General features: G+C 43.0%; 1 protein-coding gene across 2 annotated transcripts in view; it reads left to right on the plus strand.

Moving 5' to 3' along the window:
- The window catches only part of SNX9 (sorting nexin 9), a 798,250-nt gene that overhangs the window by 451,384 nt on the left and 319,107 nt on the right, over positions 1 to 27,759 (plus strand). For both annotated transcript variants that reach the window (XM_086927315.1, XM_086927314.1), the window contains 2 exons: positions 7,545 to 7,692; positions 20,574 to 20,658. In XM_086927315.1, coding sequence (XP_086783441.1) covers positions 7,545 to 7,692; positions 20,574 to 20,658 — 233 coding nt within the window. The remainder of the gene's footprint in view (positions 1 to 7,544; positions 7,693 to 20,573; positions 20,659 to 27,759) is intronic.

Below are 27,759 nucleotides of genomic sequence, written 5' to 3' on the forward strand. Positions count from 1 at the left end.
AACAAGGTAGTAGGATTCATCATTGTGCACCTGATCACTGTCACATTTTCTGCTCCCAAAATCACTCTTTCATACTTAGTCATCTGACTAGGACCGAGGTGTTGTGTTTGAGTTCTTGTTAAAAGAATCTCAACTGAATGTGGCACATGAACCTTAACTGGATGTCCCATCACAATCGATTCACTTTGATCTAGACTCACACAAGTAGCAACTACTGCTTTCAAACAGCCAGGTAAAGCTGAAGCCACTGGATCAAAAGTGGCAGAGAAATACGCCATTGGACATCGGCTCAGTCCATGTCTCTGAGTCAAAACTGAAAGTGCAGAACTCTCTCTTTCACAACAAAATAATGCAAATTCTTTCAAATAATCTGGCATTCTCAGGGGGCTGGCGCCTCACAGACAATTTTGCAACTTTACAAATGCTTCCAAACATTCATCATCCCAATCGATTGGATCCTTTGCTCTTTTTCGAGTCAGTTGTATCAATGGTTTTTCCAGCAGGAAAAATCCACTGATCCACTGCCTGCAATACCCAACCACTCCCAAATACATTCTCATCTCTTTTTGTGTCTGAGGTAATTGCATCTGTTTGATTATTTTTATTCTTTCGGGGGTCACTTTTCTAACTCCTCTTTCTATTTTATGCTCTAAATACTTAACTTCTTGTTGACAAAACTGCAATTTCTCTGGGGACATTTTGTGTCCTCTTTCGGCCAAATGGTTCAATAATGCAACAGTATCAATGACACAATCTTCTTTGATGCCACCAATAGGTCATCAATATACTGGACCAAAACAGATTTTCTGGGCATTACTAATGACTCTAGACACTTTTTCAAGATCTGATTAAAGATCAAGGGACTGTCTGTATACCCTTGAGGAACTCAGCACCATGCCAACACATGATCTCCAAACCGGAAAGCAAATAAATACTGGCTATCCGGGTGCAAAGGTATAGAAAAGAATGCTTGACACAAATCAATCACTGTATATAGTGAAGTAGTGTGGCTCACTGGTTAGAGGCGGCAGACCCGAGAGCAGAGGACGGCCCGGGACCAGGGTTCGATTCCCGGCGCGGCAGGTTTCTGGACCAGGGTCAGCGGACTCAATAATTCTCTCGCCTCGGTGCCCACTCTGATCAGTGATCACACTCGGCAACTCTGGGCATTAGCTTGCCTCATCTTCACTAACGGCCCCACCAGACCGCCGGGGATGCCTGGTCTCACCCTGGAGATACCCATTAAGGGGCCATCTCTCAGGGAAGCCAGGAAGGGTTTCGCAGCGGTCGAAGCGCCTTGGGACCCTACGGGTAAGTAGTGCGCTATATAAATGCCAATACACATTATACCAACTTGCATTCCATGGTATATGATAAAGGATCACTGCTAAATTTGGCACTACCGGACAACAAGGCACTACAATCTTATTAATCTTTCGCAAATCCTGCACTATTCTGTATGTGCCACTAGGCTTTTTAACCCCTTCCGTGCTGCCGTCGGCCAATGCACTACCTCCCCAGTGCTGCCATCGGCCAAAGGCCGACGCGGCCCCGCCCGTTTTGCCGAAGAGCTGCACTGCCGCAAAATGGCAGCTGCCGTAAACGGGTTAAGTCCCATAATTGGCGAATTACAAGGACTCCCTACTATTTCTTTCAGATTCCCTTGCTCAATCATTTGTTCAATCAATGGAGCAACTCCTTCTTTCACTTCTGGACGGTTTTGTGTTTTGATAAACTGCACCTCCTTTCACCACTGTTTTCACTGGATCAACATTTGTCATTAACCGTATATCTTTTCCTGAAAAGTCACACAACTCTGGATTTACTGTGGTCTTCAATTCTTCTGGCTAGTAATTTTCAGTCATTAATGAAAACATCTCATCTACTTCTGTCCCTTGCTTAGCTAGCAACATCTTGTAACCAATATCCTCATCAGGTGTTTGGAAAGCAACACCTTCAGGAGTACAATAGATTGTGCAAATCATCTATCTTGAACAGTAGATCTCTACCTAACAAATTCACTGGACTTGAATCACACACCACAAACCGATGCATGTCTTTAAAATTTCCAATATACACTTCCATTGGTCTTGTAACTGGGGTTCTAATCTGTTTGTTTGATACTCCTACAACTTGGATAGTCTCTCTCTCTCTCTCTCTCTCAAGAGAGAGAGAGAGAGAGAGGGGTAGGTTTGAGATGTCTGCTGTTCTCACAGGCGACCTTGTAGCACCAGTGTCCAATAGAAAAGTGATGTCACTACCTTCAACTTTCCCATCAAGAAATGGACCTGTCTGATCTACCGGCAAGGATGCTCCAAGCACGCACTCTTCTTCCTCCTCCGTCAGGCACCGTTATTGCACATAGTCTGAGTCATCTTCATCATTCTGCAAAAAATATTGTGAAACCTCAGGTTTTTTCTTACCAATTTCTCTGTGAAATCCGGTGTTCACAATGTATTTTTGGATGTTCACATGGTTTGGCATAGGAGCTTGTGGCTCCTGACACTGTGGAGTAACTACCTGTTGCTGCTATTGCTGGTTCACAACCACTTCATTCGGCATCTGCAGATTTAAATTTTTATTTGCCCCATTATTATTCTGAAAATTCTTACACTCGTTCTTCCAATGTCCATGCTTTCCCCGCGCATGACAAGGATATTTCTTCCTTGCTTCCTCTTTACTCATTCGTGCTCTTCCTTTACTACCATTCAACACGTGTTTACTCTGACTGCTCTTTTATCTGATTTTCAGCTTGGGCAACTAAATTTGTTTCTTGCTGTTTTGCCAACTTCACTTGTCCCCACATCATTTTCTCTTTTACATTTTCTATGTTTTGCCTCAATGTCATTGTTACAATATTTCGCATATTTAAATATCTCATCTGTTGACTTCTCTGCCAGCACAACAAGTGCTGCAGAATCATCTGACTATTCTCCGGTTTCAGCCCATACACAAACCGATACACAAAATGTCCCATATCCTTAACACCAATATTTTCAAAGCTACTATACTGCTTAAACCCCTGTAACAATCTCTCATAATAAGCATGCACAGACTCCTTAGGTTCTTGTGCTGTTCTGTCTATTTTCACTCATTTCGTTTCTTTAGGAGGGATTTTCCCTTTTAGTAAAGTAATCACTTGGTGATGATACTTCATCACTTCTTCTGACGGGGCTCCTGTTTTGGAATCTCTTGCATACTCTTCACTCGGCCAATCAACCGTAATCTTACATTCCGTCATAAATCAGCAGGAACCACAATGTCAAATAAACCATCCAAATCTTTCAACAATACCTTTGAAACTTTCACAAACCTTTCCACTTGCTTGTACCATTCAACAGGTTTCTCTCTCAACCTTGGAAAATCATTTGTAAATAACAAAATATCCTGTCTGCTCCATGGAACATGAACATATCCACCGCCAGGTACCTCCCTCGTTGGACATACCCTTTCAATCTTTTCTGATTTTCTCATTGGAAATGCAGACAATGCTTCTTTAGTTTGTGCTTCCTCTTTCTTCTTTGTCTATCTAGTTCTCCATTTATAAATGTCTCCCCATTTTCTCAAAATGTTCATCAATTCCTTTATCTGAAGTCATTTACCAGAAGTATTTATACTTTCTAAATCCTTTTGAGTAAACTCCACTCAAACGGTTTCTGCAACAACTTCGATCTCTCTTTATCTATTCCAATCTCTGAAGCAACTTCTGTTAACTTCTCATGAAAAATCATTGCTCTTCTAGCTCGGCTTTTACACAAAAACAACAATTGTTCTTCACTATAAATGTTCAATCTTTCTATGCGTACATTACCAGCTATAATTTCTTCTGAGTCCACTTTCAATCATCTAATATCTAAAACCTTTAATGGTGAATTTTTGTTTTTCTATACCCTGTGCCTATCTCCCTATATGCCCAGGAGTAACCACTGTTGAGTCTCCCGTTCCATTAGGGCTTGTAGACAGCTTTTCTTTCGCCTTTTCAGGTGTAACTCTCTTTGGAGTTTCAGTTAAGGGTTCCATAAATGGAAGATCTATTAATGAAATAACCAAATCACTCTCACTGACCTGACATCAGACATCACTATTTCTTTTGTAAAATTACCTAAAGGAACTGTTATTTTGTGGTTTCGGACTACTTTTTATCTCCATACAATGGCATCAAGGGACCTATTGTTACTGGCACAGTCAATGCTTCAGTATTTAAGTTCATCTGACTTATTTTCTCAACTAACTCTTCTCTAGTTGCTTCTCTCTCACTATCCTGTAATACTCTAGTACTTGATGTATCATAAAGAATCTGTGGAACCAATGGTGTTCCTAACACTGGAGCACTCGGAGTGACCTTACTAAGTATCTCTTGATACGGTGGAGGGTTTTAATTAAAATATCCTCCAATAATTCATCATCTGACTCTCCATACCCTGATACATTCATGTGTTTTGTCTTTTCCTTACACTTGCTTCCGGACTGCTCTTCAGCCATTAACACTGGATATAAACCCGCTGATACCATAGCTCTTCTCCATTGCTTCATCTGATCCTCACGTGACTCATATGGATATCTAGGTAAAAATCCTCTAAATCTCTTTCCACCTCTGAATTTCTCTTGTTCAAATGCCTCAGGTTCACATTCTTCCAAAGCCTCATACTGCGTAAGCCTATGTCTTGGTTCTAGATCATTCATTTTGATTCTCAAATTCTGAAGAATTCTCCCACTAAACGTACCATGTTCTGGGAAAGCTAGAACACCATCACCTTTTGTAAAGTCTATACAATTCTCCAGCCATACACAAGTATGATATCCTCTTTCCATCATCATAAATGAAGTAGGCGTCTTTGGTGGTGGGATAGGAATTCCCTCTTTAGTCAACACAGGCTTATCTTTCTTACAGAAATTCTTAATTTTCTTTATTAGCGACATCTTCCTCTTTTCTCCATACATTCTATATGAACGATATATAAAAGAATCTTCCGTGAACCCTCGAACTCTGTTGCCTAAGCGACTCAAATTATAATTTCTTTCTCAACCAATCTTAATGAGACTTTTATCTTACTGACCAATCAAAGCTCAGTCTTGCGCTGCTCGTCTAACCAATACTAGCGCAGCTTTTTGTGACGTCAGTTTTGCTCCTCACTACTTACCCTCCTTTTACAATCTACTCCCTTCTCCTTCCCGCTGCTTCGACCAATCCCAGCGCGGCTCTCTGTGACGTCAGTATAACTCCTGCGACTGACCCTCCCTTCATAAGGTAATACGAAAATGTATTTCTTTAACTTTTCTTAATAAAAATTCATTAGTAACAACATAAAAACAGTGCTACTCTATCTGCTCCACTAGATAAAGACTAGATTCACTTATTACGAAGTAAATAAGTACTTCTTTTCACTGCGAGTAACACCACTGTTTACCCTTCATTCAAGCTTGGGGAGTACCCATTTCTACTTCAGCGATACCCCTTTTGGGAAATGAGGCTTAGGTCCCTCTGGTAACACCCTCTGCTATCATTCGCACTCTACGTTTATACGATATAGTCCTTAATGTAGCACTTCTTTACAAGACCTTGCTCCATCAGAATCAAGAGAATGCTAAAGAGATTTTGGTATTTTACTGACCTCTGCTGGTCGTTTTCTATCAAGATAGTTATATAGAGGCAGTTGAACAGAAAAAGTCCCTAAGCGGAAGCAGACAAGTCCTAGGGCTGATCTCCAGAGCCCACAAAGTACATACACCTATAAGTATAATGATTATATACTAAAGTATATACAAGAGGTCTCGAATGCTCAACCTAAAAAATATAATTTGTGCCATAAAAGTAAGAGATCAAACAGTTAATAAAATGATGCAGTGTCAGCATAAATTAACTCGCATATCAGGTACTTTAGTCAGAGACAGACGAGTATTGCGGAATATGTAGAAAGTGGATATTGTTATGAATGTATTTTTGTCAATAGACCTTTTCATAATCAGATGTAAAGTTGTTCATTGAAATGACTCTTTAGATCTAGAATGGCATTTCCTAGGTTACTTTATTGCAGTGACCAATGTCAAGAAGATCTTTATCTTCTAAGACTCACATAGTACATTCTTTGCCTAACCGCTTCAGTGCTGTGCTTCTCTCAATATCAATACGCTGATTTCAATAAACAGCTCCTGGTATGCTGGTTACTGTATGACACCTGTTTGTTGCAAAAGAAACAAATGATGGACGGAATGCTGAACAATGCAAATATTTACCCCCGTCACAAAGATCTGGGTTTAATCCATCTTTCGTTTGCTTACCACACAACCCCACCCCAGTTTGGACCAAGCCATATGCAAATCAGTCATGATCCTGTTCCTCAGGGGAACATTCCAGACCGAAATGCCAAGCCAGGTCCTCCCTGGACCGGAAACAAGCATCCTGGGAATGGTGTCGGGGCATTACCCCTCATCAGCCAGGCTAGATTGATTCCAGTGGAGTAGCGAGCACGACACCCACGTCTGGGCATACTCTTCCCACTTATAGCCACAAAAGCAAAAGAAACAAATGATGGAAGGAATGCTGAACAATGCAAACCTTCACCCCCAGTTCCAAAGATCTGGGTTTAATTCATTGCTATTTTTTCTCACCACACCACCCCAGTTTTGACCCAGCCATATGCAAATCAGTCTTGACCCTGTTCCTCTTGGGAACAGTCCAACCCGCCCGCACTGCCAAGCCAAGTCATCCCTGGACCGGAACAAGCATTCTGGGATCGGTTTTGGGGCATCACCCCATATTAGCCAGGCTAGCTTGTATCCATTGGCGCAGTGAGCACAGGACCCATGTCTGGGCATACCCTTCCCTCTTAGGGGGGACAAAAGCAAAAGAAACAATCCATCATTTGTTGCCGCAGCACATCTGTTTATTGCAACTTTTCCAAAGAAGGTGCTGGATTTATTTATGTAGCTTTAGAAACAACTAATGATTTTGCTTTTTTTCAATTGGGTGACTTATAAGAATGAATGTCTTATATTCAAAATCATCTGACTAGAAACATTAGTAGCCTTATTTCCCTCAAGTTGTCCCACAGTTTCAAGGTTGTCCAAGATTTGTAACACGCACTGGAGCTTTCCTCTTTGCTGGATCTTCAGATTTGTGTGAATTAGATTTTTTTTTTCATTTCTGCAAAAAAAAAAAAAAGTTTCACTTGATTGTATAGCTCTTTTTTCCGTTGAGCAAAGTTTATTTCCTTCTTAAACTGTCTGGGAAGCAGATTCCCAAAATATTGTGAAGCAGGAAGTGCAAGGACAACACTTAACTAAATCATCATGAAGCATGTTTTAATTTATATCTAATACTTTTTCAAAAATGTTAATCATCTGAATATATTTACAATCACAGTCAGATTCTATTTTTCGCCATTGTAGGTCCAATATTGTTGTATCACTTCAGTCTTTCTTCTTTCCCATGTGGGAAAGTGATAGTCAGAAAATGCTCTATCACTTACATAAAACTGTTAATACCAAATCTAATTCATAAGCACAACCCTGAAAGTATTTTGTTTATCTCTTTTCTTTCTCAGCTTCGGTGGACGATGATGAATGGGATGATGAATGGGATGATAATAAATCATCTCCACCTGGTTATCTTGGTTACAAAGAGTCTGAGAATCCGGAAGGTGGATCCTCTCAACGTCCACGGCCAACATCCATGAAAATTCCACTCAACAAGTAAAGCATTCAAATACTTGCATATGCATGTACAGGTGTATTCATGTTATGTGGCTGGTAATTGGTATTTCATAAACTGTAGTGGCTTCCCACCCCTTAATTCATGTCAATGATGTCATACCTGCTGTGGACTATTTTCTGTTTTTCAAATAAATTATATCATTTACATCATCCTCATGAATTAGGTATTTCAAGCAGTAGAAGCAATGGGAAGCCTAGAATAACTTTCACTTGTAATTAAAAAAGATAAATAGGTGATGTATATTATGGTCTAGTTGTGCTATTTTGTGGTATTGACATTTATAAACCATTTATCCATTGTCTTATTTATCAGGTTGCCATCAGTCTCCTTGTATGCAGTTATATAACCTTTGTACATGGATGCATAGTAACCCTAATTTATTTTTTTATTTTATTTTAGCTGTTTTATAACGCGCTCCGTTACTACCAGAGTGTCCTGGCGCGGTAGGAAAAACAGGCATGTGGTCAAATAAAAGAGATTGAGAGTTAAACTAATAAGCAAACCTAAAAAGATGGGTTTTCAGGGCCTTCTTGAAAGGGACAAAATTCTGGATAGATCTCAAAGAAAGTGGTAAAGTATTCCAGGCGGAAGCGGCAAGAACCCCGATAGACCGACCACCAAGTCGTACCCGCTGAAAGTGCGGAACCTCCAGCAGACTCAGATCAGCCGATCGAAGAGCGCGATTGGGGACATAACGTCTAAATCTTTTCTTCAGATACGAAGGCCCCAGCTCATCAACTGCCTTAAATGCCAATGTCAATATTTTAAAAGTGATTCGTTGAGAGACTGGTAGCCAGTGTAGTTGTTTCAGATGGATTCTAGCACTTTCCCTGCTAGGCACATTACAAAGTAGTCTCGCTGTAGCGTTTTGAATGACCTGCAAACGGGAAACCAAAAAAGCTGGAGTCCCACTGAAGAGAGAATTGGCATAGTCGAGCCGTGAGAGTATAAGAGCTCTCGCGACAGACTCTCTAGCTGCGGAAGGAAGATACGGAAAGAACTTCCTCATAGCCTTAAGAGACCCAAAGCACATGCCCGTAAGTTTCTTTATATGTGCTTCGAACCTCAGATCCTCCTCAAACCATACACCTAGGTTCTTTGCAGGGATGTTCACTGAGCAAGGTTGGGGAAAATCGACAGGCCACAGGAGTTCTCTAAAGTTTGGGGGGAATTGCCCATATAGCAGGATTTCAGTTTTATCTTCGTTACACTTCAGTTGCGCCGCCGCTAACCAACTGAAAACTGAAGACAAGCAAGAGCGAATGACCTCCGTGCCAAGGGCCGCACCGGGCCAGGTAAATAATAATTGCGTATCATCCGCATACGCCATAATTTTGGCCCCAAGTTGTTCTGCCAACACAATGAGCGGAGTAAGGTAGACGTTCAAAAGCAGGGGGCTCAGCGTGGATCCCTGGGCTACCCCTGTCGTGAGTGGTTTGGCCAAAGAAGAGAATGGAGGAAGCCAAACATGCTGAGATCTATCAGACAGAAAGGATCCTACCCATTTCAATGCCGGACCCACCACACCTATCTCAGCCAAACGTGCCAGAAGAAGAGAGTGCGGGACAGTATCTAATGCGTCATCTTTATCTGTTCACCAGGTCTATGTCTCTCACACTTTATAGGACATTAACATTTTATTTAACATATTGTTTTCATACAAAATTTTGCAACAACAGGTACACACATCCGTGAGACAGCTTTTGAACTGGATATGTTAAAGTAGGTATCATTATAAAAGTAAATTACCTCGGAAAATGGCTGAAGGAGAAAATCGCCACAGAGAGACTGTTGGCCTTCTATGCACTTGAAAGAGGTCACTGTGTACCATCTACTCTGTCGCTCCTGGGCTTCCGCTCACACCTGGTGGTGGCCTACCTACTATTCCACAAAGACTGGGACCATATTCTGATGCAAGCACAATACAGAGGATAGCTACGGGTTGAAAACTCAATCGTGAGAATCTTCCCAGACTTCTCAAAGGAAGTGCAAATGCAAGAGGGCCCTGGTGTGGGTCAGTGCAGGAGTCCCATTTCAGTGTCTCAACACTCTGCTAGCCCCAGAGGGAAGAGACATTGTGGTGTGGGTCAGCTGGAGGGTCAGGACCTTACTATTGTGAACATTTACACCCCAAACATAGATCACAGTGCCTTCTTGGATTGTTTGTTGAGACGGTTAGCACCGCATCTGACTGGATTGATCATCCTGGGAGGTGACTTTAATTGTTTGGCGAATTGCAGCTTGACAGATCACACCCCCTACTGAGGGACTCCTAAACTAACCGCACGGCCAGAGCGTTTGTGTAATGGCAGCAGCATTGGAGACTCACTGATTCCTGGAGACAGATGTACCCAAATGAACGGGACTATTCCTTCTTTTCTGGTCTGTACAAGGTGCATGTCAGACTCAATACCTTTCTTTACACCCCGCAGAAACACAGAATGGTGCCCTCTGCCGAGTTAGTCCACGTTAAGGTACTCCTCTATTGGTCTTACATATAAATGGTATTTGTAAGAGCTGTTTAATTATAGAGGGAGAACAGTCCCTATGTGAAGCGGCCACTCCTTAAGTGGTGTAGGAAAAGACCTTCCTTTTATTTATTTTCCCTCACACACCGTAGTGGTGTAATGCTTCATCATCGGGTCACCACGACCCCTAAATGTTGTGGAGGGTTCAACCAATATTTCAGGGAGCACTTATATAATATATCTGGCCAGGGGGATAAAGATTCAAGATTCACTGGCAGACCCCAGTATCCTTTTTTTCTTGGGCCTGGCAGGAATATTAAAATTAAATGAACAATAGGGTCGTTTGGAGTATTATAGTCCTAGGATCCTAGGGCCCTGCTGAGTACCATCTCACATCACAACCCCATGATCTTGCACCTTCAGTCGGCCCCTCTGCGCCCACTGCCCCTACTTGGCAATTAAAATCTGAATCATTGGAAAACCAGGTATTTTGCAAAATGATCAGGTTCAAACTGACCCAGTACTTTGCGGATAGTGAAGACACTGTGTCCTCGCCCCAAGTGGAGTGGAATGCCTTCAAAGTCGTCCTACGCAGCTACTGTATGGCAGAGTCCAAGGGGGTTCGACATTTTATACAAGGGGAGATCAATATGGCAGAGGCCCATTTACAATACCTTGAAAAGCGCAGACCAAGATAATTGGAGCTGCAAACTGACCTTTTAGAGGCCAAGGAATCCCTGGCCCCCCCCAGACGGAGAGGCTTGGGTGCTTCGATTTTAGGCAATATATGGAGAGGAGGCATGATGAGAGGGACAAGTCTGGAATCCTGCTGGCCTGACTGACCATTCCGACTAAATGAGGAACTCCTATAATGGCGCTGGAGACGGAGGAAGGATATACAATCTCCTCCCAGGAGGAGATTAACGCCCACTTCGCCCATTACTACTCTACCCTATATAAAAGCGTCACACTGCAAGACCCCCCGGAGCTCCGGGACTACCTCGTTGGTTTAAATTTGCAAAGGTTGGAAGAGATAGAGGCGGATGAACTTGGAGGGGTAATAACGCCTCAGGAGATAAAAAGCGCCATCAGAACCATGGCCAGGAACACAACTCCTGGAATGGACGGCTTCCCAGCGGAGTTTTATGCTACCTACTCGGAAGAACTAACACCCAAAGAGGTAGGTCTCTATTCAGCAGCTAAGGAAATGGGAAGCTTGCCAACTACCACCTGTGAGGCGCTGATCCTACCCATTCTGAAATCGGCAATAGACCGAGCAGCCTATAGACACTGGCAACTAGGCTCCTACCGTACATGACCATGTTGATGCACGTAGACCAGACATGGTTTATTCCGGGGCGTAACACAACCATCAACATCAGGAGACTTCTGGACATAATAGAACTTGGAGCGCAACACCCACCGAATGCTGCGGTATTCACTGTCAACATAGAAAAGGCATTCAAAAGCCTGGAATGACATTACCTTTATTAGTTGATGCTCCATATAGGCCTTGGTAGTGGCTTCCTCTCCTAGGCGCGACTACTATATTCTCACCCAACTGCAAGGGTCAGAAGGGGTAGGATTGTCTTTGAGAGACATCCAGTAGACGTGGCATGAGGCAGGGATGTCCCTTGTCCCCTTTACATAGTGCCACTAGCTGGTTGAGGACGGCAGAAACAGGAATATCAAGAGCTTGACATTTGAGGACATTTTCATTGCATATCACCATATATGGATGACCCCCCCCCCCCCCAGCTCTTCCTTCGAGACACAGAGGGAGATCTGCAGGGGGAATTGTTCTGTGCTTGATCGCTTCAGGCTCCTATCTGTGCTAAAAGTGAATTGGCGGAAGTCCAAACTTTTCCCGATAGTTCTGCATGGTGTTCCAGGTAGACTGCACAGGGAATCTCAATGCCTGACATACCTGGGGGTCAACAACTGTCATAATCTCCAAGATCTCCTGGAGGGTAACATAGGGCGGGCCATCCAGTCTTTCAGATCTCATATGGACTTCTGAAATACCTACCCGCTGTCTGTGGTGGGCCGGATAGCTCTCTTAAAATTGATAGCCCTGGCTCGCCTTTTATATTTTTTCAGAAAACTCTCTGTTTGAATACCGCAAGCAACATTTAAGGACCTTGACTCCCTAATGTTTGCTTTCATATGGGGACTGGCCCGCAGACGGGTATCTCTGGTAACAATGCAACGTTCCGAAACAGCTGGGGGGGGAGGCTGGCAGTACCCGACTTTTACTGGCTTGCGTGCATTTCGCAATACGCAACGCACACAAGGCTACATATGGGCTCAAGGAGGGCGGGAGGCTGAGATTGTTTTATTAACGAGATGACTGCAAATGAATGTATTTAATTGTCGAGGTTGAAAGCTTGCTGAAGCTGTAGAGCACAAGTATCACAGTAGTCTGAATTGTGCAAAACCCCAATAAAGCTTGCTAAAAAAAAAAAGTAGGTATCATTATTCATTGCACAGCTACGGGTGCGAGTCCAAGACTGCGACCGGATCGGATGCACCGTGAGGAGCTCTGATTTGCCACCCCTGGTTTTAAGATCCTGGCAAGTGAGACATTCGCAATATGTTTAGAGGGGAGTGTGGGGCCCCTGAGCACTAGGAAGATTTCCCAGAAGCAAGCCCTACTTCCGAGTTGCTGGGAACCCAGCACAAGCTGCTTGTGGGCGATCAGCACTACGCTGGAGCTGTGAGGAAGCTGGGCATTGGCTCGTCTTAGGCCCAAGGACAGCGGCCTCCTCCTTCTCACATCAATAGTGCGGTCGGACCAGGGGTCCTCACGGTGGGACTGCCTACCCTTCTACTACCTGAAAGAATCCACGCAGACTGCCTGGCCGTGCCCAAATTTGCGGCGTAGACGAGCTCGTATAGCGGATTGGGACCACAGGGAGCAGCCCATAGACATTGGCCATGCAGTCTGTAAACCGCCAGCGATGCCAAGTGGCGGGAGAGGAGCATTCATTGGGCCTGAGATTGATGTCTCCTCCTCCGCACACCAGTGACCCTGCATGACTTGGGGCCTGCGTTGTTGGGACTGCCTAACCCCAACAGTCCGCGGAGACCGATCAGAGGTACTAGAAAGGTCCAAATCGGTGGCAGAAATGGAGATTAGAGAGATGGATTGGGACCATGGGGAGCGACCCGCAACATTTGCTGCTTCTCTTCAGAGGACCTGCGCCAGGACCTGGGAGATGAGGTTGGGTATGGACCCCAAAAAAAGTGATTGCCTGCAACAGAACCCTAAGGGGACATTACTCAGGCTAAGTCAGTTGTGGCTCTCTCCTCTCCTCATGCTCCTTTACCAGGAGTGTACTGTTGTGTGAATACTAAGACTTCCACGGCCCTCACGGGGTAGAGGAATTTTTCAGCGCTGACTGCAGCTAACACTCTGTTCGCCCTCCCACCTCCCATTGCAGGCAACCATTAGACCAGAGTGCCATAAAACTAGGATTTCCCTGATGCCTCACCGCACAACTGTGGTCACAAACAAACCATCACACACCCCCAACAGTGGAAACCAACCTGCAATGCCACACAACCATGTTCGACGTCCTGTTGCAAGTGGCTCGGGACATGCAGGCGGCTTTGTAGCCCTAGCTGAATACTTTAGAGCTATATATGGTGCTACTTCGATCAGACCACAAGAAGCTAAAAGACTGTGTGAAGTCAATGTAATCTGCGATGGCAACGATTCAACCCACGGTTGAGAAATTAGGCACCACAGTCTGCAACCTTGAGGAGGAGTTACTATTTTTACGGTGGAAGGTGAATGATACTGAGATATGCTCCCACATGAACAATATACGAATTGTGGGTCTCTCAAAGCGCCCAGAAAGCCCAAGCATTGACCTTGTTCTGGAGAAATGGTTGGTCGCTATGGTGCTGGATGGCTAGTCCTTGGCCTTTTTTCCTGATGAAAGAGTGCATAGGGTCCATTGCAGACCTCCTCTGCTGGGCTCCCTGCCTAAACCAGTGCTGGCTCAGTTGTTCAATTATAGTGACAGAGATCACATCCTGCAGGCCTCTAGAGCAGGTGGCCTTTGGATGATAGGCCATAGTTGAGTCAAGATCTTTCCCAACTTCACTGTGGCTTTGCACAAACAATGCAAATCCTTCATGGAGATTGTCTCGCCTCTGACAACTGAACCTCTGATCAGATGTTCCAGTGAAGTTAAAAGTCCTGGGTGGAGACGCAATGAGATTCTTTTTGAGGCCTGGGAGTGGCTGGTAGCGAAGGGAATGTGCATACCGCTACCCACGCAATGGATGACAGATGGACCATGCATGATTGTGGCGGAGCCGGGACTTTATTCGGGCTTCACTGGGGGCTCCAACTCTCCAGCCTTTGAGACACACTGAGGCATGAAAGACAAACTACTGATAAACATTGCATTGGAACTGAGAGAGGAGCCAGACTTTACTCCACTGACTGCTGATACCCTCATTTGAAGGCAACAGATGATACAGGTTTGGGGATGAGGAAGGTGGGGATCAGCGCTCATACTTTGATCTGATTGGGTGGAGGCTCAAAGACTGTACTGTAGGGGATTCATCCAACTCACAGGATGACTAAACAGGTAATAAAACATCCCGACCTCTGTACAGTAGAGCTATACCTATAGGTTTGTAATGTTCCGTTCGTAGCTGCAGAGCTGTTGGCCTTGTAGCCTGGGAGGGGCATTTGGAACTTGTTTATGTTTATTCCGAGTCAGTACATTATGCTTGTACGAGCAAGGGGGAACTTGTGCCACAGGGACATACAAGGATCGCTCCACCGACAATCCAGGGCACTCACTATGGAGGACTTTATCACTATCATAGGTGATGGCATCAGATAAATATACCTTCTTACTTGGAATGTTAAGGGTATCCTGTCATATGTTAAACAATACCATATTCACTCCTACCTCTAACACAGAAATATACATTCCGCCTGTCTACAGGAGACTCACCTTATTACTCAAGAGCTTATGAAACTCAAAAGGAGATTGTGGTCACTGTCATAGGCCACTCTTACACGAAATATGCCAGGGCAGTTCTGATTTGGATTGTGCTAAGGGTACCCTTCACGTTTAGTCATTCGATCTGGAGGGTAGATATGTTGTAGTGGAATGAGCATTAAATGGCAACCTTCTTTTGTTGGTGGCACTGTACGCTCCCAACACTAGATTAGCAGTATTCCTGGAGGGCCTAACCCCAGCTGTGCTCTGACACACAACTATGCCGTGCCTGTAGGGAGATGACTTTAATGGAGTGAAAAACATAGACCTGGACTAATAAATCTTTTGTTAAAATATATTTTGTGATTTTTTTTTTCTCATCCACCACCACCAGCAGTGCGCCGAGAGGTGCGTTTGCAGAGTGGTGTAGTGGCCACCGACCAGGACAGCGGGCAAAGAAACAGACATACTCTGGTTTCTGCAAGCAAGAGCATTTTCTGCTCTCGCTTGCTGAAAGCAGAGCTGAGTTTGCTATGGCTTGGCGGGAGCGTGCTCTCACCAAGCCATATCAAACTCTAATGTCCCGGGGTTGGGCTCCCCGGGACATTGCTAGAGTCTGCCTTGGGAGGTGGTGGTCCCAGGAGGCCCCCCTCCTTTCTTCTTTTAGGGCGTGCGCTGGGGAGGTGACGGGCCCCTCCCATTTTAGAGTTTGGCCACATGAAGGTGGTGGTCCCGGGAGCCCAGGGGGTCCGTAAGGCCCCACCCATATTATTGTAATTAGCCCTGTGGAGTTGGCGGTCCCCGGGGCTTTGATAAGCCCTCGGAGGGGGGCCCAGTGCGTTCCCTCCTATATTTATGATATGACCCCGGGTTTTGGCGCACCGGGGGTAATTTAAAAGCAAGCGCTAGCTTTTTTTTTTTGCCACAAGTATTATTTACATTTTTTTTGCCACAAATATCACAATATCGATATTGCGGTATATTGTTTTAATGCTTTCATGACCCTGCAGGTCCCAGGGGGACCCCAAGCCCATATTTTGGAGGTCAGGGTATTCCTACCCAGCCCCCTTTTCTTTATTTTCACTTTTTTTCTTTTGGACACTGTGAAGCGGACTCCCAAGATGGCTGCCAACACTTCCTGGTTGTAGTGTTGGCAGCCAATCAGAGCTGTTCGATTCCCGGCACAAGCTTGTCTTTTTTTTTTTTTTTTTAAATATCCACAACCAGATATATCACTATAATTTTCTTCTTAAATTTCTACTGAACTTGCACCAAATAATAAAAAGCATAATCTGCATAACAACATATACCTTTCTACCAAATTTGGTGTAATTCCATTCCGTGATTCGGTCTGTAGTCATGTTGATAGGTTCCTATGGGAATTAACATTGCAACTATATATATATGTCATTTGAAATGTCATGAGTGATGTCACTGACGATGTCATGAGTGCTGTAATATGTGCCGTCATTAGCAGTGCATTGCGGTGGCACGAGGTATAGTTAGCTCGACTATAACGGACACATTTTCTGGTTTTGTATGAGTGATATGTCCAACTAACTAGAACGTCCCTGAAACTTGTTTTTTTCAGTGAATTTCGAAGGTTTTTTAAATGATAATTTCTAACTATAATGTCCCTGAAACCTATGTTTTTTCAGTGGGGGAAAAAATATATATATATGTATATATCAGTCAGTCAGTCGTAAAACTTTTATTCGGTTACCAATTTTTTTGTAGCCATAAAAAGTACATATAACAGATAGGTAATACAATGTAACGCAGGTTAAAATCAACAGCGGAAAAAATAAATAGACCATTAAAAATGTTGTTTAAAATAACAAGATAATACTTGAAATTACTTGCGGAGTAAAATTCATATATATATATAATCGTGCTATTCTTGCTATTTGTGATTTTGTGTAAATCCTTCAGTAATTTTTGAGATGTTAATGGAAAAAGAAATATAGATCTCTAGGGAAGCGAATTCTTTGTGACGCTTTCCATATCCACACACCAATAGCAGTTTCATGATTGGCTGGCCACAGCTTGAGTAGAAAGTTGCGGCCGCCATTTTAGATATCCGGCAACGATCCCTGGTTGCTGGAATTGAGATTTAAAGAAGTGGAAGAGGTTGTGGCAGTGGTCCCTTGACCCCATGGGTGGAATATAGGGGTCTGTGAGTGGCCCCTAATGCGTTACAAAATACCCTAGAATGTTTTTTTACACGTGCAAGGGTTCACACATCTGATGCGATGCTCAGCGCAGCCCTGTGTGAACTTGCGTCAGATTCGCAAATTGTGCCGGAGAAAAACATAATGCGCAGTCTCACACACTTAGACACTCTCACACCCACTCATCGACCCACTCAGACACTGTCGTACTGACTCACATATTCACTCAGTCACCCAAACGCCCACTCACAGACCCACACAGGCACTCTCACACCTACTCACAAATCACACAGGCAGTTACAGACCCATTGAGAGAGCCACGCAGACACTCATACATCCGTTCAGATATTCATGCAGGCACCAACAAATCCACTCACAGACCCACACAGGCACTCAGAGACTCATTCACAGAACCATTCAGGTACGCACACACGCACCCAGTCAGACACTGTCTCAGCCACTCAGACATTCTCACACCCACTCACAGATCCACACAGGCACTTAGAGACCCATTCAGAGATCCATGCAAGTACTCACAGACCTACCCTCTCACAGACTTTCAGAGGGACTTGCACACCCACTCACACACCTATGATGGCACTCACAGACCCATATAGGCAGTCACACACCCTCATACAGACCCACACAGGTACTCACAGACCCCCACATTCACTCACACACCCATATAGCCATTCACAGACCCACACACACCCATACAGCTAATCACACACCCTCTCTCAGTCCCATACAGCCACTGACACACCCATTTACACACCCATACAGCCACTCACACACCTACTCAGACCCATACAGCCATTCATTCACCCACTCACTGACCTATATAGTCACTCGCACAGGTCATGGGCGATGCATTTGGTAAGCAAATTATGGTTTGTATGGCTGTTGTGTGAATTGTGGGTTGCAGAGCTAGTCAACACTGGCAACTTTCTGTAGTTTTTCGGTTTTAGCTCATAACCTTAATTTTTCTTTAACTGTTTTTCAAAGCTCAAAACAGGAGAAAAGCAAGTCACAACAAAGCGTTTAGTGTGTTGTTTGTATTTAAAGTGGCAGGGAAAGTCGCTTGCTTGGACTTGATAGTCCTGTTCAGAGGCGGCTCCTCCGCTAAGGTGGAGGAGCATTGCCCCACTGCTCTGTGAGCAGTTCAAAAAGGAAAAATGAAATGATTATAATCAATGTTATTATTTTATCTTTCCGTTCTGGCTCAGTTCTCGGGGCTGGGCTGGGCTGTGCTGAGCAGGGGAGGAGTGGTGGGCATTCTTTTGAGTGCGCATGACAGTTGGCCTGCTGTCTTTGGCCGGGGAAACAGTAATGTGCATTTAGCATGTTCACCTGTAATGCACAGCCTGCGTAGAGAACATGCACAGGCTCCCAGTTCCTATCTGAGTACTGACCCACGGCGCTTAGACCAGTCACAACGCTGCAGTCATGCTGATCCTATGTGTGCTAGTCCAGGCTACAGTAGCCATACATTATTGACACTTAACTAAAAGAGACGTTCTTGCTCATTTTGCTCTAGTGGCATCACTGGTTCCCCACTGTGTTTCCAATATACTCCCTCATCAAGCATTATTTACAGAAGACATAAACCCGAGACTTTATGCTAGCCATTGTCACCAAATAATTAAGTGAACATATGCCCCTTCCAGTCCAGGCTTTAGCAGCCATACTCAGTAACATAGATAACCTCTAATCACGGTGTAATACGAAATCTTATTTACAAAATATGCTCTCCATAATTATACATTGTTTTACTGAAGTCTCATGTGACTTCTAATAAGGATAGGGTGTAAAAACATTGTTGCAGCTAACCTGGAAATTATTAATAATGTATATGGTCATAAATGAAAAAAGTTACTCTCCATGATACTCCAATTGATTCCATGTTTCATTTCCCTGTTCTCTAATGGATCTCTCAACGTGAAGAGAATGTTCCTAAAAATAAGTAAAACCTCACAAATTAATGAACAATCCTATGCATAAAACAAAAGTATAACATAACCTCCCAATAAATAACCCCAAACCGACACCTACAACATTAATATATACATCATGTAGATATTTAAACTGACTTAGGTAATATGGTGACTGTATCATAGATGCACATGTAGTTGTTCTCCTAAATTCATTACTTTCAGTGCTAGCCTCTAAGTATATCTGGACTTCATTTTGGGAAGCACAAGAATCCTGTTGCGTTGTGCGGTGCTGTAACACATCTTTGTTAGCCATATCATGTATGTTTGTGTGCAAGAATACATTTCTTTATGGGAAAAGAGCTGCTGCCAATATACTTCATATTTCAAGAACAAGTTCTAACGTACCCTACAAATTTAGTTTTACAGGTGATATGTTTGTGGATAGTACATTTCTAGTTAATTTGCTTTTAGTTTAATTTCTTCACCGATGCACTGTACTTGCAGGCTTTACACCCACCACATAAATAGAAACAAGGGGTTGTGCTCAGCCATGAGGTTTGTGCAAGACTATATATATACCATAGCAAGGCATTCTTCCTATAAGTAATTGAAGGACTAATTAGGTCCAATTACTCCTGTCAAAAATGTGTCTCATTGTAAAAGATCCCAATATTTTCTTAAGATGTTCCTCAACTCAACTGACTGAATGGTATAGGTGATGCGGTAAGAATTGTTCTCATGTTCCTTGTACCTTAGCTGTTTTCTGAGGGTTATGTCCGAAGAATAAAGTCTCACGCCTACATTAGTCAGCCTTTTCTGCTACCGCTTTTTAACATTTTTCTAGAGTACCCTCTGTACCTGAATCTAATTATCACTTTCATCATGGGTTTTAACAACGTTTCGTGCGAGCTACAATTTCTTTTGGTTCTCAAAAATTCACTATATGGGATATCCACCTGAAATTTGATGGCTGACTGCTCTTGACATGTAATGTGGAGTTCTTGACATGTAATGTGGAGTTACAGGACAGTCTTGATCCAGGAGTGAATTGACTACTGTCAATTTCAGGTTAAGGAATTCAGGTTGAGATGGTTGTTATTAATGGTGACCAAAAGGTCATTAGTTTACCTTCAGGTCCCTTCCAAACTACAAAAATGTCTATATATCGCAGCCAAAGTGCAGAAAATATGATGTAAATATCTTTGTGTAAAGGAAGAATTATCATTGATAAATGTTTGGGAGCTCTGGTATTAAACACTTGTGATAATATTGAGGGACATTACTTTTTAACATGTGGTCTTTGCCTTCTTTACCATTAGATTCCCTGGATTTGCAAAACCTGGCATGGAGCAGTATCTTTTGACAAAACAGCTTGCAAAATCCAAAGAAAAAATCACCATCATTGTAAGTTTTATCAAAATTTTTGTTGATGTTTATTCTTTGCCTTTACGTATGTTTGCCAGAAAGTTTGTGAATATTTTTGTAATGCCTTCAAAGATGAAATTCAAAAGTCTGAAGTTAGACGTGAATATAAATCTGCACTTTGGTGGATTTCTAACAAAAACTTTAAATATTCTTTTCGTTATACACTGCTCACTAGCTGCTTTTTAAGTCTGGATTGATAGCTGACAAACCTGAACTCATTTGATAATAAGAAAGATAGTTTTAAGAGGTAATACTGGGAAAGAGGCTTTGGGTCTGCTTACGTGCTGATTATCGTGAATAAAACATTTGATTGGCCAAAAGTTGTCTGTGTCCCATGAAAGAGAGTGCTTGAATTGGATTTTTGCACCTTTAAAGAAATGTTCATGTTCAGTGCAGAAGGACTGAGTTGATTGTGATGAAAAGTCATTGATAAAGGCAATAGGCCTGATCTGTTTGGTAATAAAAGTTAGGACAAAGATAGTACTGCTAACCTATTTATTGTGTAAAGCTTTTTTTAATGCCAATAGGCTTTTAAAGGGTGCATTTATTTGTGTTAACTGTAGGGATGTACGTTGTTACACGGAATCTCCTAGAATTCCATTGATGGCAAGCCATTTTGTGTTGGTTTCCCCAGACAACCCCTTGGGGTTGAAGAGTTCTGATAATCATTGTTATGCCCTTTTGAAAGCAGTTGTATATTGTTTTGCCAACTGTAATGTTGTACATATTTGTAAATGTATGACTGTATGCCTGATACCCGCCAGTTTTTGCACACTGTAGTAGGGCCGGAGTAGGTTTTTGTGATAAGCCAATCAAAAATGCTGAAGGCCTCTTTGGTTCATTGTGAAAAGTTACGTCCAATGCAACATATATAATTTGTTTGTTGTGAAATGTTTCAACAAAGCAGGTAGGCATTACAAATGTATTGTGAAAAACATTTACTATTCCTTTAAGGGTGCATTGGTTTTACATTGAGAGTGAGTCTGTCTGAAATGCTGGCCTTGCTCTAATGTTTTTACATCTTCCTGGTCGGACACATATTTTAGGTCCTACACTGCTCCCACAGGGTTTGGAGCCGGCTGAGCCTCTGTCGGGTGCCCCCTGCATTGGTTGGTGCTCTTGCAGTTCAGATACTGCCCGCAGTCTTGTTTTCCTTTCTTAACTCTCCTCACTCTACCTTCTGCTTCGGGTGGATATGCAAGACATGCATGTTTTATTTTTTGATTGGGGAGTGGCATAGTACACAGTTGACCTATAGTGTAGGGACACTAGTGCTACACTTGGGTGAACTGTCAGTTGGGGGTCAGGATGTGTTTGCCCTTAGGGTGGATTTGAGTGGCGGGTAGAGTTCAGCACACAATGGGTAGGCGGGTCACTAGGTTGAGGTGGTGTTATAGTTTGCAACCAACTCTGATAGGGTGGCTGGTGTGGCAGTTCAGTAAAACATGGTGGAGGTAATTCAGGACCTCATTAGAAACAACATATAAAGAACCCTTGTAACTTGAAATGTCCATGGGATCAATTAGTGTCTCAAGCTCTACAGAGTGTGCTCCTATCTCAGAAGATATAATGTGCAGATAGCATTATTTCAGGAAACCCACCTGCTGAGTACTGAGCTGAATAAAGTGCGGAAAAAATGGAGGGGCTCTGTGTTTGCAGCCACCTACTCTGATGATGCTGGGGGGTCACAATGTGGATTGCTGCTCGGTCCCCTTTATTGAGAGGACAGTGAAATCAGACCCAAGAGGAAAATACGTGATAGTCATTGGGATCTTGGATGATTTGGCAACGGCTTGGTTAACTTTATGCCCTGAAAGTAGTTGAGGAAACTTTCTACCCAGACATACTGATGAAAATAGCTCCATATATTCATGCAGAATCATTTTGGCAGGAAACATCAACTGTGTGTTAGATATGCGACTTGAAAAGCATCCACCTAGACCAAGCTCCAAGATGACAATGAAGATGTGGTAGGTAGAGGCCACATCAACCTTACCTGTACAGTCTATTTACAGAAGAGTTTGCTAGGGTAATACAGACCCTCAGAGCATGCGTTAGGCAATGATCGTTCTGATCCCTAGTGAGGGACGAGACCCCCAACTGCTTGTTTTCTAACCGGCCACTGTCCATGCTCAACACAGATGTGAAACTGCTCTGTTAAGTACTAGTTAATAAATTGCTCGGGGTAATTGGCTCACTCGTACACCCAGACCAAATGGGGTTAATTCTGGGAGAAGCACAATGTGAAATATCAGGAGATTTGTAACCACATTATACAGTCACTGGAGGATTCGGCCTGCCAAGTTGCATTGGCTGCTTTAGATCTGAAGCGGCCGTTTGACACAGGTGGATGGCAGCATATGTGGCCAGTCCTGTGGAGCATAGGATTCAATCCTAATTATATTAAATTGGCACAATTATTATATACAGACATTGTAGCCATAGTGTTGGATGCCTGGAGCCTAGGAAGGAGGACCAGGCAGGGATGCCCACTGTCCCTCTGCTATTTGCCCTGGTGATGGAGCTGTTAGCATGCACTGTGCAGTAGCGGCTGGAGCCCTGGAGTATTGGACGCAATGGCAGGATGCATATTGTGTCCTTTTATGCAGATGACATCCTGGTCTACTTTAAGGACCCAGACAGGTCGGTGCCCCTGCTGTTGGAAGAACTGGATGACTTTGCAACAGTTTCTCTTGCCTCCTCACTAACAAGGTTAAGAGTTGTTTGTTCCTTTTGGAAGCCTTAATCTGTCTGGGAGCATTTCTCCAGAGGGAGATTGGGTTGACCTGTGAGGAGTTTAAATTCCAAATGGGTAATGCATTTCCCAGTGGCACACTATGATTTTAATGTGGGGGCCTTTTTGAAGAGCCTAGATCACACCATTGAGTTTTGGGTCAGGTTGCCAGAAATATCTTTTGGGCTGCATATCAGTAGCAAAAATGGTGTTCCTCGCCAAGTGTTTATATGATCTGCAGAATATGATGTGTCTGATCCCGATGACCACATTTCACTGACTTGATCAACTATTTAGCTAACTGGCATGGGTAGGGAAGAAGAGTTGGGTGAAATTGGATACCCTGAAACACCCCTGAGAGAAGGGAGGGATTGGACTCTCTGATCTGTTTCTATACTATACAGCAACACAAGTACAGCATGCGGTCAGATGATTTGATGATGAGCCTAACTGGGAGCAATCATTGGTCGAAGAGGAACACGGACCCATTCCCTGTATGGTCTCTTTCTGATGGGCAAGGGAGTCCCTCAGGACACCCTGTACTTCATTAAGGTAGTGGTGGAGGTATGGCTCTGGGTGCTCTGCAAAACGCTGAAAAGGTCCCCTTTTGCTGAGGGACTGCTGCCCTGGGAGCTGCGACCATTCTCCAGCCTGCTGAAGGAGGTGTCCTTTGCTAGAGGCATGAGGGTGACTGCAAGACTCTGGAAGACTCTGCTACAATGTCAGATTCATGACTTTTGAGCAATCGCAGGAACAATTTAGCATGGGAATGTGCCAGTTCCTGTAGTAGTTATGACTGGCGCAATCGAATAGGTAGGTTTGGACAATGTTTCCAGAGAGACTGCTACAATATGGTATTCTGCGGCAGATAATGGGACTGGCGGGTTGAACTAGACTAGGAGGTAAGACGGAGATGGAAAGAGAGCGCAGGGGGCAGGATTGCCCAGATAATTGACAACACACAACTGGACTAGGGCTTGTGTGCAGGTGAAGCAGGTTCTCCCAGCGCTAGATTTAAATTGATTGTTTAATTTTTTACAAATTGACTAGGATCTCTCCTGGCTACCCTGTGGCATGCAGCAGGTGTGGGTTACAGGTGAACAACTTCCTTCATATGACTCGGACCTACCCTTCAGTGGTGGAATGTTTGGATCTCCCCCCCCCCACCCGGGATTCTGGGAGGTAGCAGCGAGCACCTGGTGCATATGGCGGAGCTTTCCTTGGAGGGATCGTGAAACTGTGCCTGCTTGGCATACAGAAAGGCAGAAAGCGCCACAAGATGCGTGTCCACATGGCAGCGCTTGTATTGGTGTTAGGCCGATGGCAGATAGTGATAAACTGGGCAGTGTCGCAGGCCCCACAACTCTCGACTTGGAAAACAGATCTCTTGGAGTGGGTGGTTGCTGATGACCAACATAGGAAGCTGAAACGGAGAGTGACAAGGTGGAGGAGGATCTAACTGAGTTGGGCGACATGATTGCGAAAATATGGAGCAGCCTAAGGTTGGGACTCCGTGACTGACTGCTGAGGGGAAGTTGGAACGCGAAGGGGGAGTTGAGGACGGTTGATCCTGGAGGTTGCTTAGTATACATTCACGGTGTTATCATAACTCAGTACTGTATAGGTCGGATGCAGTGTACATGCTGAGTATTACAAGTTGGTTGCATTCAATCTGTTTCTAGTTGTTGGTAAATTGTACTATAAAATGCCAATAAACAAACTTGGAAAAAACAATGAAGTTAGTAATAAGTTTCCCCTATGTCAAATGAATCATCACTCATTAAAAGATTGAAATATATTTTGGAAATTAGACCATTTTTTCCAAACATCAGCGAATGAATTCTGGAATACACCTATTTTCATAGCGAAATCAGTTTTTGTTTAATTTTGGTATAGCAATATTATTTGAGCTAAACAAATGTTTCTAAGTGGTTGGGTTGGACTACACACATGAGAGCTTCTTACAGATAGCTGGAGAGCTACAGCGGCTAACAAGCTACTCGTTGGATACGCCTGCTCTAGACTCTTTCAGAATTAACCATTTCAATCTATCATATTCTTCAACTTTTTTATAATCCAGTTAGATTTTTTTTATTTGGTGATTCTGCTCATCTTCTTGCTTCTGCACTTTTTTTCAAAAGCATGCTAAAAGTAATTCCACACAATTTAAAGGTTAGTTCAACACCAATGCAACTAACATTACTACTCCTATTGAGATAGCAACCACTTCTAACATCAATTTACCCCAACCTCTTAAGAATGTATGTCAAGACTCTAGAACCTGCAAGTTTAACATTCTGTTTTTGATTATAATATTCTCTAATAAACAACCTTCCAATTACACTAGTTGGCACACACTTATCTCTTGAAAAGGAACATTCCTCATGTTACAACTTTATATATTGGACCATTAAAACTTTATTGGAAGTGTCATAAAATGTATTTTCCCAAGATTTTCACTAGCATATAATGCATCTACTGAAATATTTCAGTTGGTATTAACTTCCTCTAAGAGCCGGTGCATTACCTCCAGAAACAAAACTATGAAAATGTTTATAAATATAACAATCTGTAACATTCATGATCTGTCTAATTCATTAACAATACTATATAGATATTTTCTAAATAATCATTCCCCTTATTATTTCTAACTTCTAAATCATCATGTTCTAATTTCATTAGTAAAGGTTGAGGAATACCCCTTATGAGGTAATGCGTTTACTAGCAGTCCAATTCCAGACAAAATTAAAAATACTTTGGAAACCATACGAATCTTCTGTTTTCTAGTGGACATTTTCTCTTCCAATCTGCCTTACAGAAACAAAGTCTTTCACATTTTTTTTAACTAAGTTCTTAAAAAATCATTCAAAATGTTTTCAACAGTTTACCGTACTTTAAGAAAACGTACTCAGCATATGAAGATTTTTAGTCTTTTTCACATTACATTAGTTCTTTTGAATACCCCAAAATAATTGAAGACATTTCAAGTAATGTCTTCTTTTGGTTTAGTTCTTCCCAAGTATGCCCACTCAGGAGCTGTGTACTTATTGTGTGACCTTCTCTATCTCTTTAATTTTTTATATTTTGCACCTCCCTCTGAGACTTCTTCAGCTCTCTGTTAAGGCTCTGCAGTAGCACTTTGCTTTTGCACAGCTACTCTTTGTGATCTCTCACCTTCAGTTTGAAATGGTTTTCCTTGTGTTCAATTGAATGCATCTGAACTTCTATTCAGACTTCTGTTTTCTTTGTTTGCTTTTCACTTTGGTTATTGCAGTTTTCACCTGCCTATTCTGTACCTCCTCCTTTATCGATATCAAAGTTTTGAGTCGGGGTTCCTGGCTCAACAACTCAAGATAAGTCTTTCTGGTGCGCTCACTCTCCAAGTGTTTGAGGCTCAAACCCAAAGAGGCAGTCCATTAAGTTTCATAGCAGTGTTCGTTACAAGGATAAACTAATTAGGTCCTTCCATCCCCGTTGCAAGAAGTCCTTTCTTACATGCTTTTTGATGAGAATCAATTTTCCTGGTTTTATATTGTGACATGCAACTGATGACATATAGGGTATTGCAAGCTGCACATGACGAGAGATAGCACACACTCTATAAGCGAAAAACTTGCAATAATCAAAGATTACGGTTCAATTTTGGGTGGCCACGATTAGCGACACCGTTGGAGAGAGAGATCCGGGACTTGTTGGAGTGCCGGAATATTGATAAGGGGTGTGTGACGAGAACCCAACCCATGGCGAAACAACCAGAGGGTCTGTGGGGAAAAGTGGCACTGGATATACTGGGTCCCGTATCTAATAGGTTTGGACAGTATTATTTTACTGGTGATGGTCTAGGAAGTCGAAAATAGGTGTTAATCAGGGAACGGTGAATAAAAACGTATTAACATTTTTGAGTGAGTTTTTTGCTAGAAAAGGCATATCTGATTCCTTATTACCGGATAATGGGGTACTATTAGTCTCACGTGAGATGGAGGAGGTTCTGTGACAGATAAGAATTAAACATAAGAGGTGCACTCTTTACCACCCTGAATCCAATGGTGGTTTGAAGAGGTTCAATCGTGTTCTCAAGGAAGCCATCCAGATAGCAAGAAGGAAAAAGATTGGAGGAAGGTAATTCAAGTAGGGGTGGCGACTTATCGCCTTATTCCACATTCGGTTACAGGAAGAGCGCTGTTTAAATGACTATGGGGAACGCGGCCATACTTGCCATACACAATCCACGGTGTGTTCTCAGTAGATTGATCAGTTTGTTGAGAGGGTGTTGAAGGGGAATGATGCATGGATTGCTTCAAAGAAAAGAGCACTACGGCAATAGACAGGCAGTTAAGAGGACAGTG

This window comes from Lissotriton vulgaris, chromosome 6 (assembly GCF_964263255.1).
Source record: "Lissotriton vulgaris chromosome 6, aLisVul1.2, whole genome shotgun sequence".
NCBI classification, from domain to species: Eukaryota; Metazoa; Chordata; class Amphibia; order Caudata; family Salamandridae; genus Lissotriton; species Lissotriton vulgaris.